The sequence below is a fragment of the Rana temporaria genome, chromosome 2 (genome assembly GCF_905171775.1).
Source record: "Rana temporaria chromosome 2, aRanTem1.1, whole genome shotgun sequence".
Lineage (NCBI taxonomy): Eukaryota > Metazoa > Chordata > Amphibia > Anura > Ranidae > Rana > Rana temporaria.
This window is the reverse complement of record NC_053490.1, coordinates 136422933-136443709: the sequence shown is the minus strand read 5'-3', so window position 1 is coordinate 136443709 and position 20777 is coordinate 136422933. Positions and strand designations below refer to the sequence as shown.

At 44.5% G+C, this 20777-nt stretch overlaps 1 protein-coding gene and 1 long non-coding RNA gene across 2 annotated transcripts in view; one reads left to right on the top strand and one right to left on the bottom strand.

The window, feature by feature from the left end:
- Positions 1-14087, bottom strand: part of LOC120929569 — a 29620-nt gene extending 15533 nt beyond the window's left edge. The window contains exon 1 of the long non-coding RNA XR_005747406.1: positions 13892-14087. This is a non-coding gene — a long non-coding RNA (uncharacterized LOC120929569). The remainder of the gene's footprint in view (positions 1-13891) is intronic.
- Positions 11702-20004, top strand: LOC120929568 (tubulin alpha chain). Its single transcript, XM_040341160.1, has 4 exons — positions 11702-11816; positions 17244-17466; positions 18631-18779; positions 18869-20004. Exons 1-4 carry the CDS (start codon positions 11814-11816, stop codon positions 19841-19843), a joined length of 1350 nt encoding a protein of 449 aa, XP_040197094.1. The 5' UTR covers positions 11702-11813; the 3' UTR covers positions 19844-20004.
- Positions 20005-20777: the final 773 nt, after the last annotated feature.

Here is a 20777-nt window from a genome sequence, read left to right as displayed (position 1 = left end):
TCGTTACTAAAGACCAAGAAGGTCTAACCTACTCGTATGTGGCTGCCCCCATGGCACAATATTATGTTCACTGGACAGGGAAGTACAGGAGGCTGAACAATGGGTAAACAAGAGTAGCTGTGGTTTCAGTAGTGCAGTTGTTCCCGCAGAGAATGGGAGGGAACAGTGTCTCAGAGGAACATAGCCAGTGGGATGTGCAGATGGGTTGGTACTGGTGTCAGGCAAAAGAGTGGTCCAGTCAGAAGGCAGGAACAGGTTCCATTAACAGGCCAGAGTCCATACAGGCAGCAGGCAGAGACGTGGTCTGCAAATTGTATAGTGTGTCCTGGGCATAATGGAGGAATAGAATGGCATGGGGTGTGTGGACCAATAGGACTGCAGTTAATTTTTTTGTAAAAAACCTATTTAGTGTAAGGCCAAGAAACACTTTAAATTCTTAAACTGTGTTTGGGTTTCACCTTGAGTAAGCGGGCATAAACGGAACTAGGATTTTTGGTGATGTTCTGCTGGGTATAAAGATTGCATTAGTCCATAATTTAATTGAAAAAAATCTTCTGTGAAACATGCATAAAAAACTGAATAAGGGTAATATTTTTGGTTTCTCCTTGAATGCCTGTCTGTGCTGTAAATGGGGGAATTATAGGTGTTGCTGAATATTTAAGGTAGCGATACAGGATTTGAGCGTGCCTCTGGGACACTAGTTTGGACCCTAATCCTTCATGGCTGATGTGACACCCCACTATTGGTAGTTGGCCTTTCATTCAGGTGTACTGCACTGCTGGTGTTCACCACTTCGCAGGGATGTTTTATGCTGCTGATGGTTGCCTGCTGCTCTTCAGAATGCCTCATTCCTTTTATTGGGACTCTTTCCTCTGAAATTGTTACTGAACCCCTGCTCTCTGTGGGTACATTATTAAAATCTGAAGGTAAGAGTTCCCTGCTACGGTCATCTGTTTTGCTCAGAATCTCTAGAATGCCTCTGCCCTTTAGTGTACAATTTTTTTTTTTTGGACGTTCTAGGTTTTGGTGAAACTGTATTGTTGATACTGGTGTGGTAATGAGGCCATGGGTATGGCAGTGATCACTGCAATCAGGGACACTGGTTGGCAGCACTGGTGACACTAGGGCAGGGGGCTGGCTGCAGTTTATTCACACTAGACATTGTTGGGGAGCAATCAGGGAGACTGTAAGCTACCTGGTTGTGTTTTGTGTGTGTGTGTGTGTGTGTGTGTGTGTGTGTGTGTGTGTGAAACTGTAAGGTCTAGTTTACACTTCAAAACCAGTGTTGCCAACCGCCCATTAATTTACGGGCAGCACGTAAATTTTAGCCCATTTTTGGGGTGCCCGTAAATTTCCGTTATGGGCAGCGGTGCCCGTAAAAAGGATGGCTGTAGGCCGGCCATGTAACTGTGCATGCGCCGTTCCGAAGCCTGCAGGACTCGGAAAAGATCGTAAGGCTCGGCGGGGCATGCGCAGTAATGTAATGTCAGCACCTGATGCCATTTTTAAACAGAAGCCACTCGTTCTGGTTATTCTCAGCAGTGCCGATGGGGGGGCACAACGGTGCAGAGAGAGGCCACAGGAAGACCTTACTAAGGGGGTGAAGCCGGCCCAGTAGAGGACACCGATGTGCCTGACTGGAGAGATGAAAGGGACACGGTTACAGTGACAGAAGGCGGACACTCACTGACTGATGTGGAGACGGGTATGGTAATATGAAGGGGGACAGTGGAAGAAACTGCCATGTCCCCAGCCTCTAACCATCTCCTGTTCCTGTATGCAGCCTCTAACCATCTCCTGCATCAAGTCTGCAGTCTCTGAGGGGGAGTCGGGAGAGGAGTCATGAGTGGGAGTGCCGCTGGGATCATGGGAGGAGTCAGACATGTGTGGACTGTGTGTAGCGGACACTACAGGATAAAACCAGAGCAGCCAAGCTGGGGCCATCTGACTGAGCCCTGCACGGTGCACCTGAGAGGAGGTTAGTAAAAGCACTGCCAGGCCAGTCTGAGGAGGGTTGCTGATGTGGGGGGGAGTGAATACAATAATGTAAGGGGGCACTTAGTAACCCCCCCCTTACCTTAGTGCAGCCCTCGAATTCGAGTGGAAAATGCTGTTTCTGGCGAGGAGCTGGGCTGCCTGGGAGCCGGGGGCGCAGGTACCGCCGGCATCCGGGGTTGATCGGGAGCCGTTCTCCCATCGATCGCCCTGGGGAAGAGAGCATAGAGGAATAGAAGCTGCAGGATTACAGAGCGGATAGCACGCTGTTACAGCTGAGTTTACATTACAATTGCCTCCCCTCGTGGTTGCACACAGCCCCGCCTCCTGACCATTCACCTGTTTCAGATAGACAGAACATGTCCCAGCATTGGACTGGCATTCTGTCTGTCTGATTCAGGTGTGGGGTCAGGAGGCGGGGCTGTGTGTAACCACGAGTGCAGCGGAGGCAATTGTAATTGAGCTATCCGTTCTGTAATCCCGTGCCTCTTCTATTCCTCCATGCTCTCTTCCCCTGGGGTGATCCTCTGCACAGGTGAGCAGAGGCTTTAAATGGTTGGGCGCAGAGGCTACATTGATAGTTGTTGTTAAATGTTTTAAGCATAATTAAGTTACAAAAATTATTAAGTGTCATTTCAGGAGATAATTTATGAGGGCGTGTTTAGGGGCGGTGCAGTGTAGGGAGCGGTTGCGTCAACTGGTGGCGAGTAACCCTTAAGGCCTGGCTAGTAGCTCAGGACTTGAAATTTTGAGCCCTGCCTTAGTGTATTCACTCTGCAGAAGGTGATCTCTGGTCACCAGAGTGCCCCCCACATCAGAGTTCCTGGCATTCCCCTTTACATCAGTCTGCAGGATTGCCCCTTGAAGTGCAAAGGCAATGCTGCAGACCCTGATCTAGTGGGAACTCTGATGTAAAGGGAATGCAGTGGACTCTGATATAAGGTTGTCTCTTGTCACCAGAGCCTCCACTTACATCAGATTTCCCCCTTAGATCATGATCTTGCATATTACATAGTGGGTGAGGTTGAAAAAAGACACAAGTCTATCAAGTCCAACCTATGTGTGTGATTTATATGTCAGTATTGCGTTGTTCAGTTTTCTGAAACTATTGATTCTTCCCGCTGATACCACCGCCTGTGGATGGGGAATTTCAGATCCTTGCCGCTCTTACAGTAAAGAACCCTCTACTTATTTTAAAGTTAAACCTCTTTTCTTCTATTTTTAATGCATGGCCACATGTCTTGTTAAACTCCCTTCCGCAAAAAAATAAAAATAAATCCCTATTGTGGGGTTACCAGTATGGCATTTGTAAATTGAAATGTTATTCTCTCTAGAGAAGAGACGTTTGAGAGGGGATAAGTTCAGTGTTCGCAACCTTTCCTCATAACCAATATCCTCCAGACCCTTTATTAGCTTTGTTGCCCTTCTTTGTACTCGCTCCATTTCCAGTACATCCTTCCTGAGGAATGGTGCCCAGAACTGGACAGCATACCTTGGGTACGGCCGGACCAGAGTCTTGTAGAGCAGGAGAAGTATTTTATCTCCTGGAGTTGATTCCCTTTTTAATTCATGCCAATAATATGTTTGCTTTGTTGGCAGCAGCTTGGCATTGCATGCCATTGCTGAGCCTATCATCTACTAGGAACCCCAGGTCCTTTTTCTATCCTAGAGTCCCTCAGAGGTCCCCCCCAGTGTTATAGATTGCATTCATATTTTTGTCACCCAAATGCATTATTTTTACATTAAACCTGACTTTGTTCAGATCTTTTTGCAAGGTTTTCACATCCTGCGGAGAAGTTCTTGCCCCTGTTTAGCGCGGTATCGTCCGCAAATACAGATATTGAATGTTTTACCCCATCCTCCAGATCGTTTATGAACAAATTAAATAGGATTGGTCCCAGCACAGAACCCTGGGGACCCCACTACCCACCCCTGATCATTCAGAGTACTCCCCATTTATCACCACCCTCTGAAGTCTCCCTCATAGCCAGTTTTCCATCTATGTACTCGCCCTAGGGTCCATGCCAACAGACCTTATTTTGTAGAGTAAACCTTTATGGGGAACTGTGTCAAATGCTTTTGAAAAATCCAGATACACCACATCTATGGGCCTTCCTTTATCTAGATGGCAACTCACCTCCTCCATAGAAGGTTAATAGATTGGTTGGGCAAAAATGATTCTTCATGACTCAATGATGATGATTACTGCTAATGATACCGTTCTCATTTCTAAAGTCTTGTATATAGTCCCTTATCACCCCCCTCTAAGAGCTTGCATACTATTGATTTTAGGTTAATTGGTCTGTAATTCCCAGGGATGTATTTTGGGCCCTTTTTAAATATTGGTGCTACATTGGCTTTTCTCCAATCGGCTGGTACCATTCCAGTAAGTAGACTGTTTGTAAATATTGGGAACAATGGTCTGGCAATTACTTGACTGAGTTCCCCAAGTACCCTCGGGTGCAAGCCATCTGGTCCTGGAGATTGATTAATGTTAAGTTTCCCAAGTCTAATTTTAATTCTGTTCTCTGTTAAACATGATGGTGCTTCCTGTGATGTGTCATGAGGATAGACACTGCAGTTTTGGTTACTGAAGCCCCCAGATTTCCCTTGTGAAGAATAAATGTAATACCTTCGCCATCTCCCCATCCTTTGTAACCAGATGTCCTTCCTCATTCTTTATGGGGCCAATATGGTCTGTCCTCCCTTTTTTACTGTTTACATACTCTCATACTCATTTCTTGGGACTTTGTTTTGCTCTCCTCCTGCTATGTGTCGTTTGTATTCTATCTTGGCTGCCCTAATTGCACCCTTGCGTTTCTTGTTACTTTCTTTATAAAGTCTGAATGCTGCTGATGATCCTTCAACCTTGTATTTTTTTGAAGGCCTTCTCCGTTGAGTTTATATGCATTTTTACATTGGAGTTAAAGGGTCACTAATTTTATTTTAGCTAAATAGCTTCCTTTACTGCAGTCCTGGTTTCATGTCCTCATTGTTCGTTTTTGCTCTGATGTTGCTGTAATTCTGCTCTGTTCTGGACACTTCCTGGTTGCCTGTTTCCTTTGGACCACAGTACTGGGAGCTTCTAGTTACGTTTTCAAACCCTCACTTCTCTATGGCTCTATACAGCACAGAGGCAGTATAACATGCAAAAATTAAACTGAAACTAAAAGATACAACAATCATATAATGTACCATTTTTTTAATCGTTTTTAAAAGGAATCGGTTAAAGGGTCACAAAAAAAAAAATGTTTTAGGTGAAATGACTGTTTACAGGGTATAGAGACATAATGGTTAACTGATTCCTTTTAAAAACGATTAAAAATAGATACAAATCAATCATAATGTACCTACTAGTTTCAGTTTCGTTTTTGCGTGTTATTTGATGCCTCTGTGCTGGACAGACTCATAGAGCAGTACTGGTTTGGAAAACAAGACTAGAATCTCCCAGTACTGTGGTGATCAGGAAACAGACAACCAGGAAGTGTCCAGAACAGAGCAGAATTACAGCAACATCAGAGCAAAAACGAACAATGAGGACATGAAACCAGGACTGTAATAAGGTAAAGGAAGCCATTTAGCTAAAAAAAAAAATCCTTTAGTGACCCTTTAACTATTATGTCTCTATACCCTGTAAATAGTTATTTGGGCAAAAAAAATGTTTTCCTTTACAACTCCTTTAAGCCACCCAGGACTTTTGTTCGCTCTTTTAAATGTATTACCCAATGGGATGCATTGGCTAATGCCCTTATTTAATATGCTCTTAAAGCAATCCCATCTCTTCTCAGTGTTCTTTGTTCCTAGCAAGGTTTGTAGTTTAGGGAAGTTGGCTTTTTTGAAATTCAGTGTGTTTGTATTCCCCTTATGTTTCCTATTTGTGTGTTTTTTGTACTGAAGCCAATTGACCTGTGATTGCCGTTTCCTAAATTGCCCTGTATTTCCACATCCGTGATCAGGTCTGTATTGTTGGTAATGAGTAGATCCAGTAACGCTTTATTTCTAGTTAGTGCGTTCCCCTTTACGTATAGCTAGTGCTATTAGCAATGAGTTTAATATTGATATTTGCACTGTTAGGCTCCATTCACATCTAGGCGGATGAAATCGCGGTACAAATAGCGGCGATTTGCGGCGACAAAACGCCGGTATTGTCCGCCTAGATGTGCCCCAGAATGACCCCCTCTATGGAGATGCTTCCCATCTCCTAGCCGAAACGCCGAAAGACGCCTAAAAAAGGTCCGGGACCTTTTTTCAGGCGATAGGCGTCAGGCGTTCGGCGTGGAGATGTGAACCATCTCCATAGAGGGACATGTATTTCCAGCCCTCTGGCGGCAGCGGCGTAGCGCTACAGGCGTAAAAACGCCTAGATGTGAATGCGGTCTTAAGCCATGAAACTGGCCACTTTCGGTACTTTTTTGCAGTGCCAGTAAAAAAGGCGGCTCTGTCAGTAATTTTAATGATTTTTGCTACTAAAAAAAAAATTACTTCGGGGGGGGCTTTGTAAATGCTGTTCAAAACCTGGCTTTGGACACGCTTTGTTAAAACTCTGTGAACGCCAGTCAAAGCTCATGTTACTACAAAAATGGTTAGCTTTACAGTCACACCTTGCTTTTGCGTGAGGCTTTCAGTGGTGCTTCGAAGCCCCACTAAAGCTACATGGGGTAGAATTTTTTTATTTTTTATTTTTTTTTTTAAGCTGTGCCGAAGCTAAGCAAAATGTAAACAGGACTGTAAGCTAACCATTTTATTTGACAGGAGCTTTGACTGGTGTTCAGAGAGTTTTAACAAAGCCTGTCCGAAGCCTTGTTTTGAAGTAAGGCTTAATTTCCACTGACGTTTTTACAGCCACTTTTCTGAGCGTTTTTTACAGCTTAAAAACGCCTGTCCATGTTGTTCTATGGCATCATGCCCACATAGGCGTTTTTGAGATGCAAATGGCATAGGCGTTTTTGAGCTGTAAAAAAAACGCAGGACCAGGGCGTTCTGAAGCTCCAGAGTAGAGCTGTAAAAACGCCAGACTTTAAACGCGCGAAAACGCTCAAACGCTACTGTGGGATTTTTAAAGCTGCAGCTCACAAAAATTTTTTTTTTTTTTTTTTTTTTTTACAAAATAAACATGGACAGGCGTTTTTAAGCTGTAAAAAAGGCTAACAGTGGCTGTAAAAACGCCAGTGGAAATGAAGCCTTAGTGTAAACGAGCCGTTAATGCGTGTTTTAAAGCCGAAGCAAGGGCTAATTTACACTTCAAAACAAGGCTTTGTTAAACATCTCTAAATGCCAGTCAAAGCTCCTGTCACTAAATAAAATGGTTAGCTTACAGTCCTGTTTACACCTTGCTTTGGCTTTGCTTCAAAAACAATACCCCATGTACATTCAGGCTGCATTCACACCTGAGCGTTTTGTCGCCTGAAGCGCGAAGCTCAGACACTAGAGGGGAAAAATAACATTATTCTCAAAACGCAGAAAGAATGCCGAACACCTGAATTTGAAACAAGTCCTGGACCCTTTTTTGACGCACGAATCGGGCGGCTTGGGCGTTTTACATTGATGCCAATGACCTGTACAAAACCGCGGGGAAAAACGCTGCAATTTGTCGCGGTAAAAACGCCGCAAATTGCCTACGCCTAGGTGTGAATGCAGCCTTAGTGGTGCTTCGAAGTGTCTTCAAAACCTCCCTAAAAGTCTATGGCAAAGCTCCCTTGAAACACCTGCAGCTTTTGAGAGGCTTTAGTTTTTTTTGTTTTTTTGCAGGTATGAGATATCCCTCTACACACACACACACACACACACACACACACACTGCATCGGCCAAGCTTCAAAAGAGCACCACCGAAGCATCAAACACATCATGAAAGCATGTTGAAGCAGTAGGCACTTTAATGTGTGTTGAAGCGAAGCACGTAAGTGTAAATCAGCCCAAAATGCTGTAGATGATTCGAGGTACCGGTAATGGCTTCCTCTGCTGTCAGACTATCTCTGTGTGAGCAAAGAGCCCATGGCTGCACAATGTGTAGCCTGTGTTAACATTTTTGTGCCTGTGTTTACGGCGATCACATGGTACAGGACCAGTTTAATTGGCCCTGTACCCGGTCATATGATCCGCTGTGTCCTGGTAACACGGTGATCAAAAGGCTTGCAGGTGAGCACTCTAGGAGCCAACAATTGTGAAGGATGTACAGGTATATCCACCCACCTCAGCAAGGCTTTCGTCCAGCCAATGTACATGTACACGGTTAAACCCCACTGTTTTGCCAATGCACATATGTGTTGGGCGGTCATATAAAAATGTATTTACATTTTTTAGGTTCCATTCACACTACTTGTAGCAGGAACTTGTGATCCTGCTTGAGATTTCCATGCGATTCCGTGTCGCACATAGGGCAGCCCATTTGCATTTGTTGCCCAAAAGACGGTTCTGCTCCTTTCTGGGGAACAAACTCAACACAATTTTTAAAGGTGCATTTTTGCTGCGATCGCCATGCAATTCTGATTACCACGCAATTTAGCGGCTCCACTTTTGGGGTGCCATTTTAGGCTTCATTTACACTTGTACGATTCCAGTCGTGCAGCTTTGACGCAACTTTGGATAGGTGCGATTTGGATATGACTGACCAATAATGATGGACAACTGTCACATGTATACCATTCAGGTGCGTTTTTTTTTTTGGGGGGGGTTTACATTGCAGTCTTTGGCACTCGAGCTGCATGAAAGTCAGACCAAAGTAATGCAGGAACCTTTTGAAAGTTACTGCAACTTTAAGTTGCACGTATTTGAATGTTTGTCATTGAAAAACATGGGGTGTGACTTTAGTGTATGAATGGAGCCTTAGAATGAATGGAAGCCAAACATGCATTGGGTGTTTTGCAGCAGTTACCAGGCAGGATTGCGCTGATTCCAAATGGCCAAGTGTGAATGGGGCCTAAGATTTATCCCAAGCCGAGTGCAGCAAATATAATCGCAGTGGGGAGGCCACATTTAAAAGGTGGGTTATTGTAGAACTTGTCCTTCTACTTAACCACTTTCAGACCCTATAGCAGATTTACTGCTACAGGGCAGCCTTACTGTGCAGGATCACTATGAAAGTATAATATATCATCTCTTTTAGGCCCCTTTCACACTGAGGAGTTTTTCAGGCGGTTTAGCGCTAAAAATGGCACCTAAAAAAAATACCGCCTGAAAAAATCCTGCCCAGCATTCTTAAAGTGGTTGTAAACCCCACTTTATGACTTTTACCTACAGGTAAGCCTATAATAAGGCTTACTACAGGTAAGCCTATAAGGCTTACCTGTAGGTATAAAGAATATCTCCTAAACCTGTACGGTTTAGGAGATATTCCCCCCGCAATGCGCCGCTGATTGCAGCGGCGCATGCGCAGCGGGGATCCTCGGCTAAAGGACCGGCAGCCACCGGATCTTGCTGAATTGAAGTCTCCCGCGCACATGCGTGACGTCATCGCCGCTCCAGCCAATGACAGCGCTGGATCGGCGATACCCGGAAAAAACGCAGAGTCAAGATGACCCCTCGCTCGGCGTGGACCAGGTAAGTTCTCTTCACCTCTTTCCGAGCTAAGTATTTCATAATGAGCTAATATGCGGTGCATACTAGCTCATTATGGCTTTTGCCTTTCAGGTGAAAAAATAAAATAAAATAATCGCAGGTTTACAACCGCTTTAATAAATAAAATAAATAAAGCCTGAGGCGATGCGCTGGCGGGGGAGAGAGAAAAAAATCTCCTGCAAGCAGCATCTTTGGAGCGGTGTGTATACCGCTACTTGCCATTTAAAACAATGGGGAAACCGCGGTAATACCGCCCGCAATGCACTTCTGCAGACGTGCATTGCGGGTGGTATTAACGCCTTTTCAGCCGCTAGCGGGGGTTAATACTGCACCACTAGCGGCCGAATCCCGCGGCAATTCCGATGGTATAGCGGCGCTATACTGCCACCGCACCTCCCGCCCCAGTGTCAAAGGGGCCTTAGTAAAAACACTGGTAAGGCACGCAGTTAACCCTTTGATTGCCCTTGTGTTAACCCCTTTCCAGCCAGTGTCATTAGCACAGTGACGGTGCATATTTATTTTTTTGCAACAATCATTGTATTGGTGTCACTGGTTCTCACAAAGTGTCAGTGTCCACGGCAATCCCGCTGTAATTAACTGATTTGTCGCCATTACTAGTATAAAAAAACACCACAATTCTATCCCATAGTTTGTGTAAAACAAACAATATACACGAAGGGCCCTTTCACACGGTCAGTAATGATCCGCCTTTGTGTGTCCGCAAAAGCTCAGCGGGGATCCTCCGTAAAATCCCCGCTGAGTTGACAGGGCGGTCCCCGCACAATGTGCAGGGACCGCCCTGTCTTTCCTCCGCTCTCCCCCATGGGGGATCGGATGAACACGGATCGTATGTCCGTGTTCATCCGATCCGGAAGAAAATGGGATTTTCTTCCGTCCGCAAATGCGGATCTTTGAGGACAATTACGGGTGTCAGCGGATGGTCATCCGCTGACACCCGTAATCACATAGGGACCCATGTATGTCCCGTTTTTCATCTGCAACAGACGGATGAAAATGTGGACATATGGTCCGTACGTGTGAAAGGGCCCTAAGGCTCCTTCCACACGCTACGGAGTCCGCCTGCTCAGTGGGAAATCAGTCCGTTGAGCTGGCGGATGACAAGCTCCTCTCTGCTCACTGAGCAGGGAGGGGCTTGTTGGGCGCCGCTATATCCTCCTATGGGGAGAACGGACAGCATGTCCATTTTCAACAGATCTCATCCGATCCGCCATGGACGGATGGGGACGTATCCCCATTCCTCTGTTTTTATCGGCTCGGGTCGGATGTCAGCGGACATGTCTCCGCTGACAATCGACGCTCCATCAGGTCTGCCATCAAAACGGACAGGCGGACCTGAACGGTCCGTCCGTGTGAAAGGGGCCTTATTGGGATTTGTTTTACTCAAAATATGTAGCAGAATACATATTGGCCTAAATTTATAAAGATATTTTATATTTGGAGGTTTTATAGCCGAAAGTAAAAAAAAAAAAAAAAAAAAAATTCCGGATTGTTTTTTATTTTGGTTTATAGTGCAAAGAAATAAAAACGCAGGTGTGATCAAATCTCACCATAATGACATTTATTTTATTCGGGTACGGTGTTGCACGACCACACAATTTTGAGTTGAAGTGCCATATCTCAAAAATGATCTGGTCATGAGGAGAGGGGGAGGGTAAACCCTGCTGAGGTGAAATGATCTAAAACACACAATAGCCTTTTATTTTCTCCCCTCAGAATATGACTCTGCAGCTGAACGCTCTTTCACACAGGAGACAAGGAAGTTTAGTAAATAGGTCTTCATTGCCGCACACAAGTGACTCTATTTCAGTGAGAACAGAGAAGGTCATTGCCTTGTATGGCGTGTAATATGTGTAAGGATGGAGGAGACCCGAGCCGCCTGTACAGCACTGATAAGCCGCCTTTCTATCGCACACGCCCAGCAGCATCCTCAGAAAGAGAGGAGAAAGGCTTGTACCACGTGACAGCGCCCTCTTCCGCCCGCCAGTGAGCTCAGCACGGCGCATGACTGATTTTTTTGAATGTTCAAAAGGACCAATAGACGGCCGCGCCTGGGTCACCAAGCCCTCCCCTGGAACTTCGCACCGCCCACGTGACGTCACCAGGACAAAGTTGTTATAACGTCCAACCCGGAGCGCATTCCAGGGTAGTTCTTACCGAGACTCCTTGTTGTCGACCGGTGAGAAGGCAATCTTCCCGCTTCTATCTCTTCTTCTTCTTGTGTGCAGTTTGAGCCCGAGTCATCATGGTGAGTGATGGAGAGGGGTGGGGGATTATGCGGCACTATGCGTCATTGTGCAAAAAGATGTAATAATGGGCGCGCCTCAGACACCGAACTGCGTATGTGGTGATGGCTTTACCGAGAAGGTGCCCTACACTTGTGAGGGGACTGAATAGACGACACCGGTGTATATTGGAGAGCGAGGGAGCCGTCCGCTGACTGGGAGGAGGGCAATGGCGTCGTGAAAAATTTGGGCGGTAATGACACGAGCGGTGTTCTCGTGCTGTGAGGGGCCTGGCCGCCCTCCGCAGTGTATGTAGGAGACTCGCCCTTTTTCAATGAAAGGGGGGAGGGGGGGGCATTGATGGCGCAGGACTTCTTTTATGCGCTTAGTCCCCGGATGGAGGAGTGATGGCTACCTGAGGAGGACACGTGCTGCCACATCAGGACCCCTGGGAGCCCACACCCACCCATCCCCCTCTATACTCTAACAATGTGCCCTCTCGTGACGGACATTTTTTCCTCCCAGTTTTATCCCTTATTGGGGGTCTTCTGCCGCCCATTTACAGACACATCTGTAAGAAAGCACTCCGCTATGACTGGCATGTCTCGGGTTTGGGCGGATGGGTGATTTTTTTTTGTAGCAGATTTTTATTAGGGCGTAAAAAAAAAAAACGCTCCCTTTTTAGATGTGTACAGATTTGTGTAGGCATCTGAACGGCCCTATAGCAATCAATGAGCCCCCATACACGCAGCTTTGTCTGCGTATGATTGTGTGCTGCATGTAGCCGCCCACAAAGTAGGATGATGATGATGATGCTGCAGGTTTTACATGTATAAAGGAAAGTCATTTAGAGACGTATTACACAGGCTGGCAAGACCCTTTCCTCATGTAGATTATAATATGCCTGTGTGAATGAGACCTAATCGCTTTTACTGATGCCGCTAGCCATTAATCGCTGCAATGATGTTACATCATCCATACTTTCAGTGATTGGAGCTTCATTCTACAGGAATGGATTAAAGGATAAGTTCACCTTTTAAAATTAAAAATAAATGTGCATCACTTTGCAGGTGGTAACTGCGTTTTTATATATACTTCTTTTTTTTTTTTTTTTTTTTTACTTGGAGCCTTTAAAACATTAGACCCCTTTCACACTGAGGAGCATTTCAGGTGTTTTAGCATTAGAAATGGCGACGGTAAAGTGCCTGAAAACCGCCTCCCATTCATTTCAGTGTGACTTTACACTGGGGCGATGCGCTTGTGGGAAAAATCCTGCAAGTGGCATCATTGGGGCATTTTGGGAGCATGGAATTTAGTGCTACCAAAATGCCCTGCCCATTGAAACGAATGGTCAGCGCTTCCAAAACTCCTGCAAAGTGCTTCCGAAGCATCGTGACAGGGGCCCTTCTTTGGTGTTAAAAGCGCCCCTCTAGCATCCAAAAAGCGCTGCTAAAACCAGCTTCGCTTTAGCACCAACGCAGCAGCGGTGCCCCAGTGTGAAAGGGGTGGGTGCCAAGCAGGACTCCTGCAGACTTGTCAGTGGATCTGTCTGCTTGTACCGGTGGGCACAGATGCACGTTGACAGGAAGAGGCCATGACCTACCTAGAACTCTCAATGGTGCCATGGTAGTTCAGTGAGAACTAGAAGCCAAGAGCTGCAAAGGTGCTTGTAGTTTTTCCATTCACAGAACTCTGAATGAATGATGCGGGTGGGGGCGGGGCCCTGCACAAGGGCTTTAAAAAAAAAAAAAAAAGTGACAGGGAGGGGTCACTAGAGGCAGCGGAGTGGGCGGCGGCTGTAGGAGTGGCAGCGCTTTACCTTCTCCCAAGCTTTTAGAGTAGTAATTTTTTTATTTTTTTTTATTTTACTGTCAAAACCTTGAGAAATGGCTTTACAAATGTAATTTGGCAATCCCATAGAAAGTCATGCATTTCTTGAGAAAATGAGTGGAGGGGAAATTACTTGCCTGTCTGACATGTTGGAAGCACCCCCAGCATAAAAGGAGCAATCTCCCTCTAAGTGTAACCCCGCCTTTCAGAATAAATTAAAAGGTTAACGAAACGCCCTCCCCACCACTCTGGTCCCTGCTGTACTTACCTCTGTGGGTGGTCAGCTGTAACTACCCATGTAGCCAGTGCAGCAGTTCATTTGAAATCCCTGCTAATCTTTCCTGTATTTCTTTGGTGCTTCAGTGTGACTCTGGTCAAAGTGGTCATGTGCCAGTATGATCAATCAGGATTGCTCTGATCATCCTTGAAGCCCTAAGAAAAAAGCAGGGAAGAGAAGCAGGGCTTTTAAATCCTTGAACTGCTGCGTGGGCCACATCAGTTAATCGCCTTAAGAGGTGGTGTAGAAAGGACAGGAGGGGGTTGAGGAAGGATGTGCACCTTTTCATTCTTTGTGTAAAGGCGAGCATGTGCATCCTGCTCTCCCTCCCAGTTGCAGTACTCGGGCACTGCGCATTGTGTGGGCCTTGAAAGGAGAATGCTCATTCCATGATGGATATCTCAAATATCTAACCAGGATATGATGGACCTACTTAAAGCCACATTTTAAAACTACAGTGTTTTTTACAAGTAATGGGAGGCCTTGGCAGCATAGTGTGTATTAGAGGTGAACTTGGCTGATGTATACATGATTTTACTTGTGCCTTTACCACCCTTAACGGTTTCTCCATCAATGGGAAATGATGATCATATTTTAGAAGAATGTGTGCAAGGGTGTAGTCTGCTCCTTGCACATGGTCAGGTATACGCAGTAGGATGAGGTCATTATTTCTCAGTACTTGACTGTGACTCATAATCTGCTGACTCAAGATATATGACTAGAGGCCGCGTCATTTCCTGGTTCATTGTTGGAGCACTGAATGAGATGGGAAAAGTAAATGCCTGCAGGGTTCCATGGCCCAACAAAGGAAGAAGGCTGAATCAGCTGATGTGCCCTTTGGTCCTGTTAAAAAAATGATGTAATCAGAAGATCAGCTGTCCTATTGTAACGAAGGCTGCATTCTGTGCTTCTCATGAACCTTGGGCTATATTCTGTATGGAGTACTGTATTTTGGTAAAGCAAGATTTTTCTGTATAGTGTTTAATGTGCAGGTCATCAGTAATGGCCACCTAGAAGATGCTGTGACGTCAAGCAAAGATATGTATAGTAAACATGGCTGGCAGCAGTGTACATGTAAAATCTAGCAGTGTACCTCCCTCAGGGCCCAGTTTGTTTTGTAACCCTACCTACACCACTAGACAGGTCTGTTAAAGCGGATAAACTTTTTTTTTCTTTTTTTTTTCAAACCTGCAAGGCAAAAGGCATAATCAGCTAGTATGCACCACATACTGGCTGATTATATACTTACCTCGGAACGAGGTGAAGAACACTTACCTGGTCCACGCCGAGCGAGATGTCATCTTGCTCTGGCGTGTCTTCCGGGTATCGCCGCTCCAGCGCTGTGATTGGCTGGAGCGGCGATGTCACTCCCGCGCGAGGGAGCTTTAAATTCGGTAAGGTCCGGCGGCTGCCGGTCCTTTCGCCGTGGATTCCCGCATGCGCCGCTGCAATCAGCGGCGCATTGCGAGGGGAATATCTCCTAAACCGTACAGGTTTAGGACATATTCTTTATACCTACAGGTAAGCCTTATTATTGGCTTACCTGTAGGTAAAAATGGGTTTACAACCACTTTAATTATATATGCCCACCTTTTACATCATACAAGCATGCCAGAATGGTTATTACTATAGCACAATTAATTCAACCAAATGTCTTATTTACAGTGTTGACCTTGTGGATACCCAATACATTGTTAGAAAATTGGTGGGTAGAACCTTTGCAAGGTAGTATGTTTAGCATTTTCAGAGGCAATCTCCATTATGGAGCACATAATGCATGCATACATTCTGGAGGTTGGCTCTATTGACCTGAAACACCTGGGTTTCACCTGGCTAACTGGGCACACATTGATCGTTGGTTGGCATATTCATGACATGAAGGCAGATTTTCATTCTCCTTTCTACTATGAGATCAGATACTTGGTTTAGGAAAATCTACTTTTTGGTAGTTTACCTTCCTTGGGGGGGGGGGAATGACTCCACTCCTTGTTCCAGCAGTATCTTGGCATGATTTTGGCTGTTATGTGCACCGTATGTGCTGTAACTGTGTTTATAATTTAAAGTCTCTCTACTACAGCATGGCTAATCCCTTTGCTGCAGGTCTGGCATTCCTTGGTGAGTCAGTGAATAGAAATCTGCTGGTTTCAGCCGGTTTCTAGAGTAGAACAAAAATTAGTATGTGAAGCATATGATTAGGCTGCTACATAGAACAATAGAGACGGACAAACTTGGGTGCACCAGGGACACTGAGGCAGAACATTCATCAATTGAGCTTTGTATATAAATGCTGAAAGTAGCTCAGGGCTCTTGCAAAAACATTTTGTAGCAGATAATCATTTGCTTTATAGTAACAGCAAATTTTATAGCTTAAAATAAAAATGGATATGGTCTTGTGCCCAAAAGAGCATGTTTCTGATTTCTTGCAAAATGGCTTTATACCAGTTCTAGTATGAAGTCTGCAATGCTCAAATGCATTACCATGTATGGTTGTATGACCATTTCAGCAAAGTCCTCACTGTTGTACATAAAATACCCAGAAGTGGATGTTTGCAGCAGTTTTATGCCAGTTAGAGGGGTAGGCAGATCAGGGTATGTTACTGAGGAAGGTTGTCTTCTACTGAAATTTAGTTAATTATCTTTAATGCCTTTTTACTGTTAACTTTGAAGTAAAATGAGAGGGTCTAGTGTGTGAATGTAATCATTCAAATTTTATGCTACACCACTTCCAGCCATGTGCCTCCTGAATTGGGGCCTGTGACGTGTCCCAGAAGATTGCAGTGAGGGGGAGAAGAGGAGCTTCCGCTCGGATTGACTAGGCAGTTCAAGAAAAAGTGGGAGCAGGAACCTGTTGAAAACTGGGTACCCACTCCCACCCACCCCCCTAAAATAAAAGATGGGGGGGGGGGGGCGCGCTTAGAGCGGGACTTTCCCCTTTTAAGTGGAGCTCTGCTTTAAAGCTGTCCATGCAGTATACACTGAACTGGATAGTGTTTTTTTAATTCTATAAAGGACATTGTACAAAGGCCTGTCTAATTGGTTATTAGGTGAATGGGTTGTTTCTGTCTGTTTTTGTATTAGTTTTTCTAAATCTAAAGATGATCGTATGGAGATTGTACAACCTGATTGCATAGTACTCCTTGGAGATTCATGCTTATTATACTCCATCTTTGACTGTTGCCACTAATACAAAGGGAGGATACATCTGAAAATAGATAGGTCTAACTCTTCCCTATTTTGTTTGAACCACAATGGAAATTTGGCTGGATTTTTAGTTTTTTGATTTTCGCATGGCAAACTGTTAACACCACAATGAATCTAAACTTTGTTTTTTATTTTTTTACAGCGTGAGTGCATCTCTATCCACGTTGGTCAGGCTGGTGTGCAGATTGGTAATGCCTGCTGGGAGTTGTACTGCCTGGAACATGGTATCCAGCCTGATGGGCAGATGCCCAGTGACAAGACCATTGGAGGAGGGGACGATTCCTTCAACACCTTCTTCAGTGAGACTGGAGCTGGCAAGCACGTCCCTAGGGCTGTCTTTGTGGACCTGGAACCAACAGTCATTGGTAAGCTATTAAGCCAAACATGATCATATAGTCGAATGCCACCTGCACATTTGTAATGGTTTTACTGGCTGATGAAGATGTTTAATGTACACATGTAAATACTTTGACTTTAAATTATTAGTATACAGGATTAGTATAGCGCTAACAGTTTACGCCATGCATTACAACATGAGGGCAGACAGTACAGTTACAATTCAATACAGGAGGAAACATGGGGCCCTACTCGTTGTTTTACAATCTAGGAGTTCCCTTTTGTGGCTATTGGTTATAAACAGCAATGTACTGTTACCGTAGAATATGAAGATAAAGCTGTACAATCTGGTAGGGGTGATATGATCACAAAATTGCAAATCCATTAACTAAAGTATTTCACTAGTCTTTAGTTCAAACTAAATGCTCTATTTGATCTGCAGCTGCCATGGCAATGCACATGTGATCAGTTATGACACCAGCCATTTTAATAGTTTGGATGTGGCAGAAACCGTTGTGAAATATTCATGGCATGCTTTTGAATATAATGGGTTTTGGACAACCATTATTTTAATGGTTTTAGTTCTGCTTTAAAGATCAACTTCTGTTTATTAATTCATTAGAAAGTAATTTTAAATACTGCCAGTCTGACTCCTATAGTATTCTTTAGTTCAGAAATTGGGGTGAGGATAGGAGTGTGCAGCACTGAGCCATTTGGGTTCCTTTGTCCGAACATGCATCGTACAAGAACATAACTAATGAAATGCTTAGCTGTAGTGGGGTATGTTGTACTGGTGTGAACACAAGTTGGCAGTGTCTGAATAGTTGTCTGGCTATATATTATGTAAATCATAAGTGGCTGAACAAAATGTCAAATTGGATGTAAACAGTTCATTTATTTCAACTTGGGAGCTTTAATAACTTCCAGCCTGCTAAATACATTGTGTCCCAATTGTAAATTTGACTTGCATCCATTGTGTCATTAATCCTGTAAATTTAATTTGCCAAGCTGCTCTCCCAGTTTGTGCTAGTAGGCTGCCTGCTCACATTATTCCATGGAAGCCTTTAAGCAGTTTATTTAAAAGTGGGTTTACTGGGTGTAGGGTATGAGCTGCACTTTTTCAGTTTCTTCCAGCAGGTACTGTTCTGAGTATGCAGTAGGACTGATTACTTTTGTTTCTTATAAATGTACAGATGAGGTACGCACAGGCACATACCGCCAGCTTTTCCATCCAGAGCAACTAATTACCGGCAAAGAGGATGCTGCCAACAATTATGCCCGTGGTCACTACACAATTGGCAAGGAAATCATTGATCTGGTGCTGGACAGGATCCGCAAACTGGTATGAACTAGTGCTAAATGCAAAATATGTAGGCGTAACATATGTTTTACTAAAAACATATATATAATTATTATTTTTTTTCCCTATAGGCTGACCAGTGCACAGGTCTTCAAGGTTTCCTGGTCTTTCACAGCTTTGGTGGCGGTACTGGGTCTGGCTTCACCTCTCTCCTAATGGAACGTCTCTCTGTTGATTATGGAAAGAAGTCCAAGCTGGAGTTTGCAATCTATCCAGCTCCCCAGGTGTCAACAGCAGTTGTTGAGCCCTACAACTCCATCCTTACCACTCACACAACACTGGAGCACTCTGACTGTGCTTTCATGGTGGATAATGAGGCCATCTATGATATCTGCCGTAGAAATCTAGATATTGAGCGACCAACCTACACTAATCTGAATCGTCTTATCAGTCAGATTGTGTCCTCTATTACAGCTTCTCTCCGATTTGATGGAGCCCTGAATGTAGATCTCACTGAGTTCCAGACCAACTTGGTGCCCTACCCTCGTATCCACTTCCCTCTTGCCACTTATGCCCCAGTTATCTCAGCTGAGAAGGCCTACCATGAGCAGTTAACCGTAGCTGACATCACTAATGCTTGCTTTGAGCCAGCTAACCAGATGGTGAAATGTGACCCACGTCATGGTAAATACATGGCTTGCTGCCTGTTATACCGTGGTGATGTGGTGCCCAAAGATGTTAATGCAGCTATTGCCACCATCAAGACCAAGCGTACCATTCAGTTTGTGGACTGGTGCCCTACTGGTTTCAAAGTTGGTATTAACTATCAACCACCAACTGTTGTACCAGGTGGTGATCTGGCCAAGGTACAACGTGCTGTGTGCATGCTGAGCAACACCACTGCTATTGCAGAGGCCTGGGCTCGACTGGATCATAAGTTTGATCTTATGTATGCCAAGCGTGCCTTTGTGCACTGGTATGTGGGTGAGGGTATGGAGGAGGGAGAGTTCTCTGAGGCCCGTGAAGACATGGCTGCTCTGGAGAAGGATTATGAAGAGGTTGGTGCTGATAGTGCTGATGCTGAGGACGAGGGTGAAGAATACTGAGTGTTCTGTTTGCTTGAAATGTGCCTTTTTCTGTAGGTTCTACTTTTCAATTTTGTCTGTTCTGTTTTTTTGTGTTTTCTTCTTCTTTTTTTTTTTTTTTTTTTTCTTTTTTTTTTTTTTTAATAAAGTGCCATTTTAAAATATGGTTCCTAATAGAAGAATGCTTTTCCAATTATTTTCAAGTCAGCTTTCATGCAAGTTTTTTCAAAGTTATGTCTGTTTTAAATCTGTATTAAAGATAACTGAAAATATAATATATTGCAGCTTAACAATCAGAGGTGGTGACTGGATTAGTTTTTTTATTATTTTTTTCCCCTCCCCCATGGTGATTTGGCTAGTAACGCCCTACCTGTATTGGTACCCAAACTGGATGAATGAGCATAGCGAGCACATTTGGACAGCAGGGGTGGTGGGCAAAAGAGAGAGGGGGTGTTGTGTACTAGGAGACTGCAATACACAAAAGGATTTTCACTGGTCGGTTATGTAACAATTGCTGACTGAAGTGCTCACCATTGCTTCCACTGTGTAATGGTGATTTAAAGTGCCTGTACAGTTATACCAGCAGAATATGGACATAATTTAAGGTACATGCAGAAGGGAGTTGTGAGTTTACCTTGTTTTTCATAATGTAAACACCCCTTTTAGACCTAGGGCTTTGTGCTGCTTTTAGGGGATATGTTCTGTCTTATGGTAACTGCACACATTTCTGTGGCCCCTGTAGGAAAATAGCATTTTTTTAATCTATATCTCTCACTAAGGACTGACTAGTATATTTGGGTGCCAGCACACACCTTTCTAGTCTGCAAAGCCACCATATTTGTATACATGAAATGCACACACGTGTCTTGTTCTAGATTGATGCTGGGCAAGAAATGCCAAATGGCCTGTGCTCTTGGGTAGAGCTACTTATTACTTCCTAGGTATTCGTTCTGAA

Bases quoted from the DNA above. Each gene is read 5' to 3' on its own strand.
- LOC120929568 (XM_040341160.1), top strand. The intron at 17,467-18,630 runs GTAAGCTATTAA...ATAAATGTACAG, and splicing joins CCTGGAACCAACAGTCATTG to ATGAGGTACGCACAGGCACA. The intron at 18,780-18,868 runs GTATGAACTAGT...TTTTCCCTATAG, and splicing joins TGGACAGGATCCGCAAACTG to GCTGACCAGTGCACAGGTCT.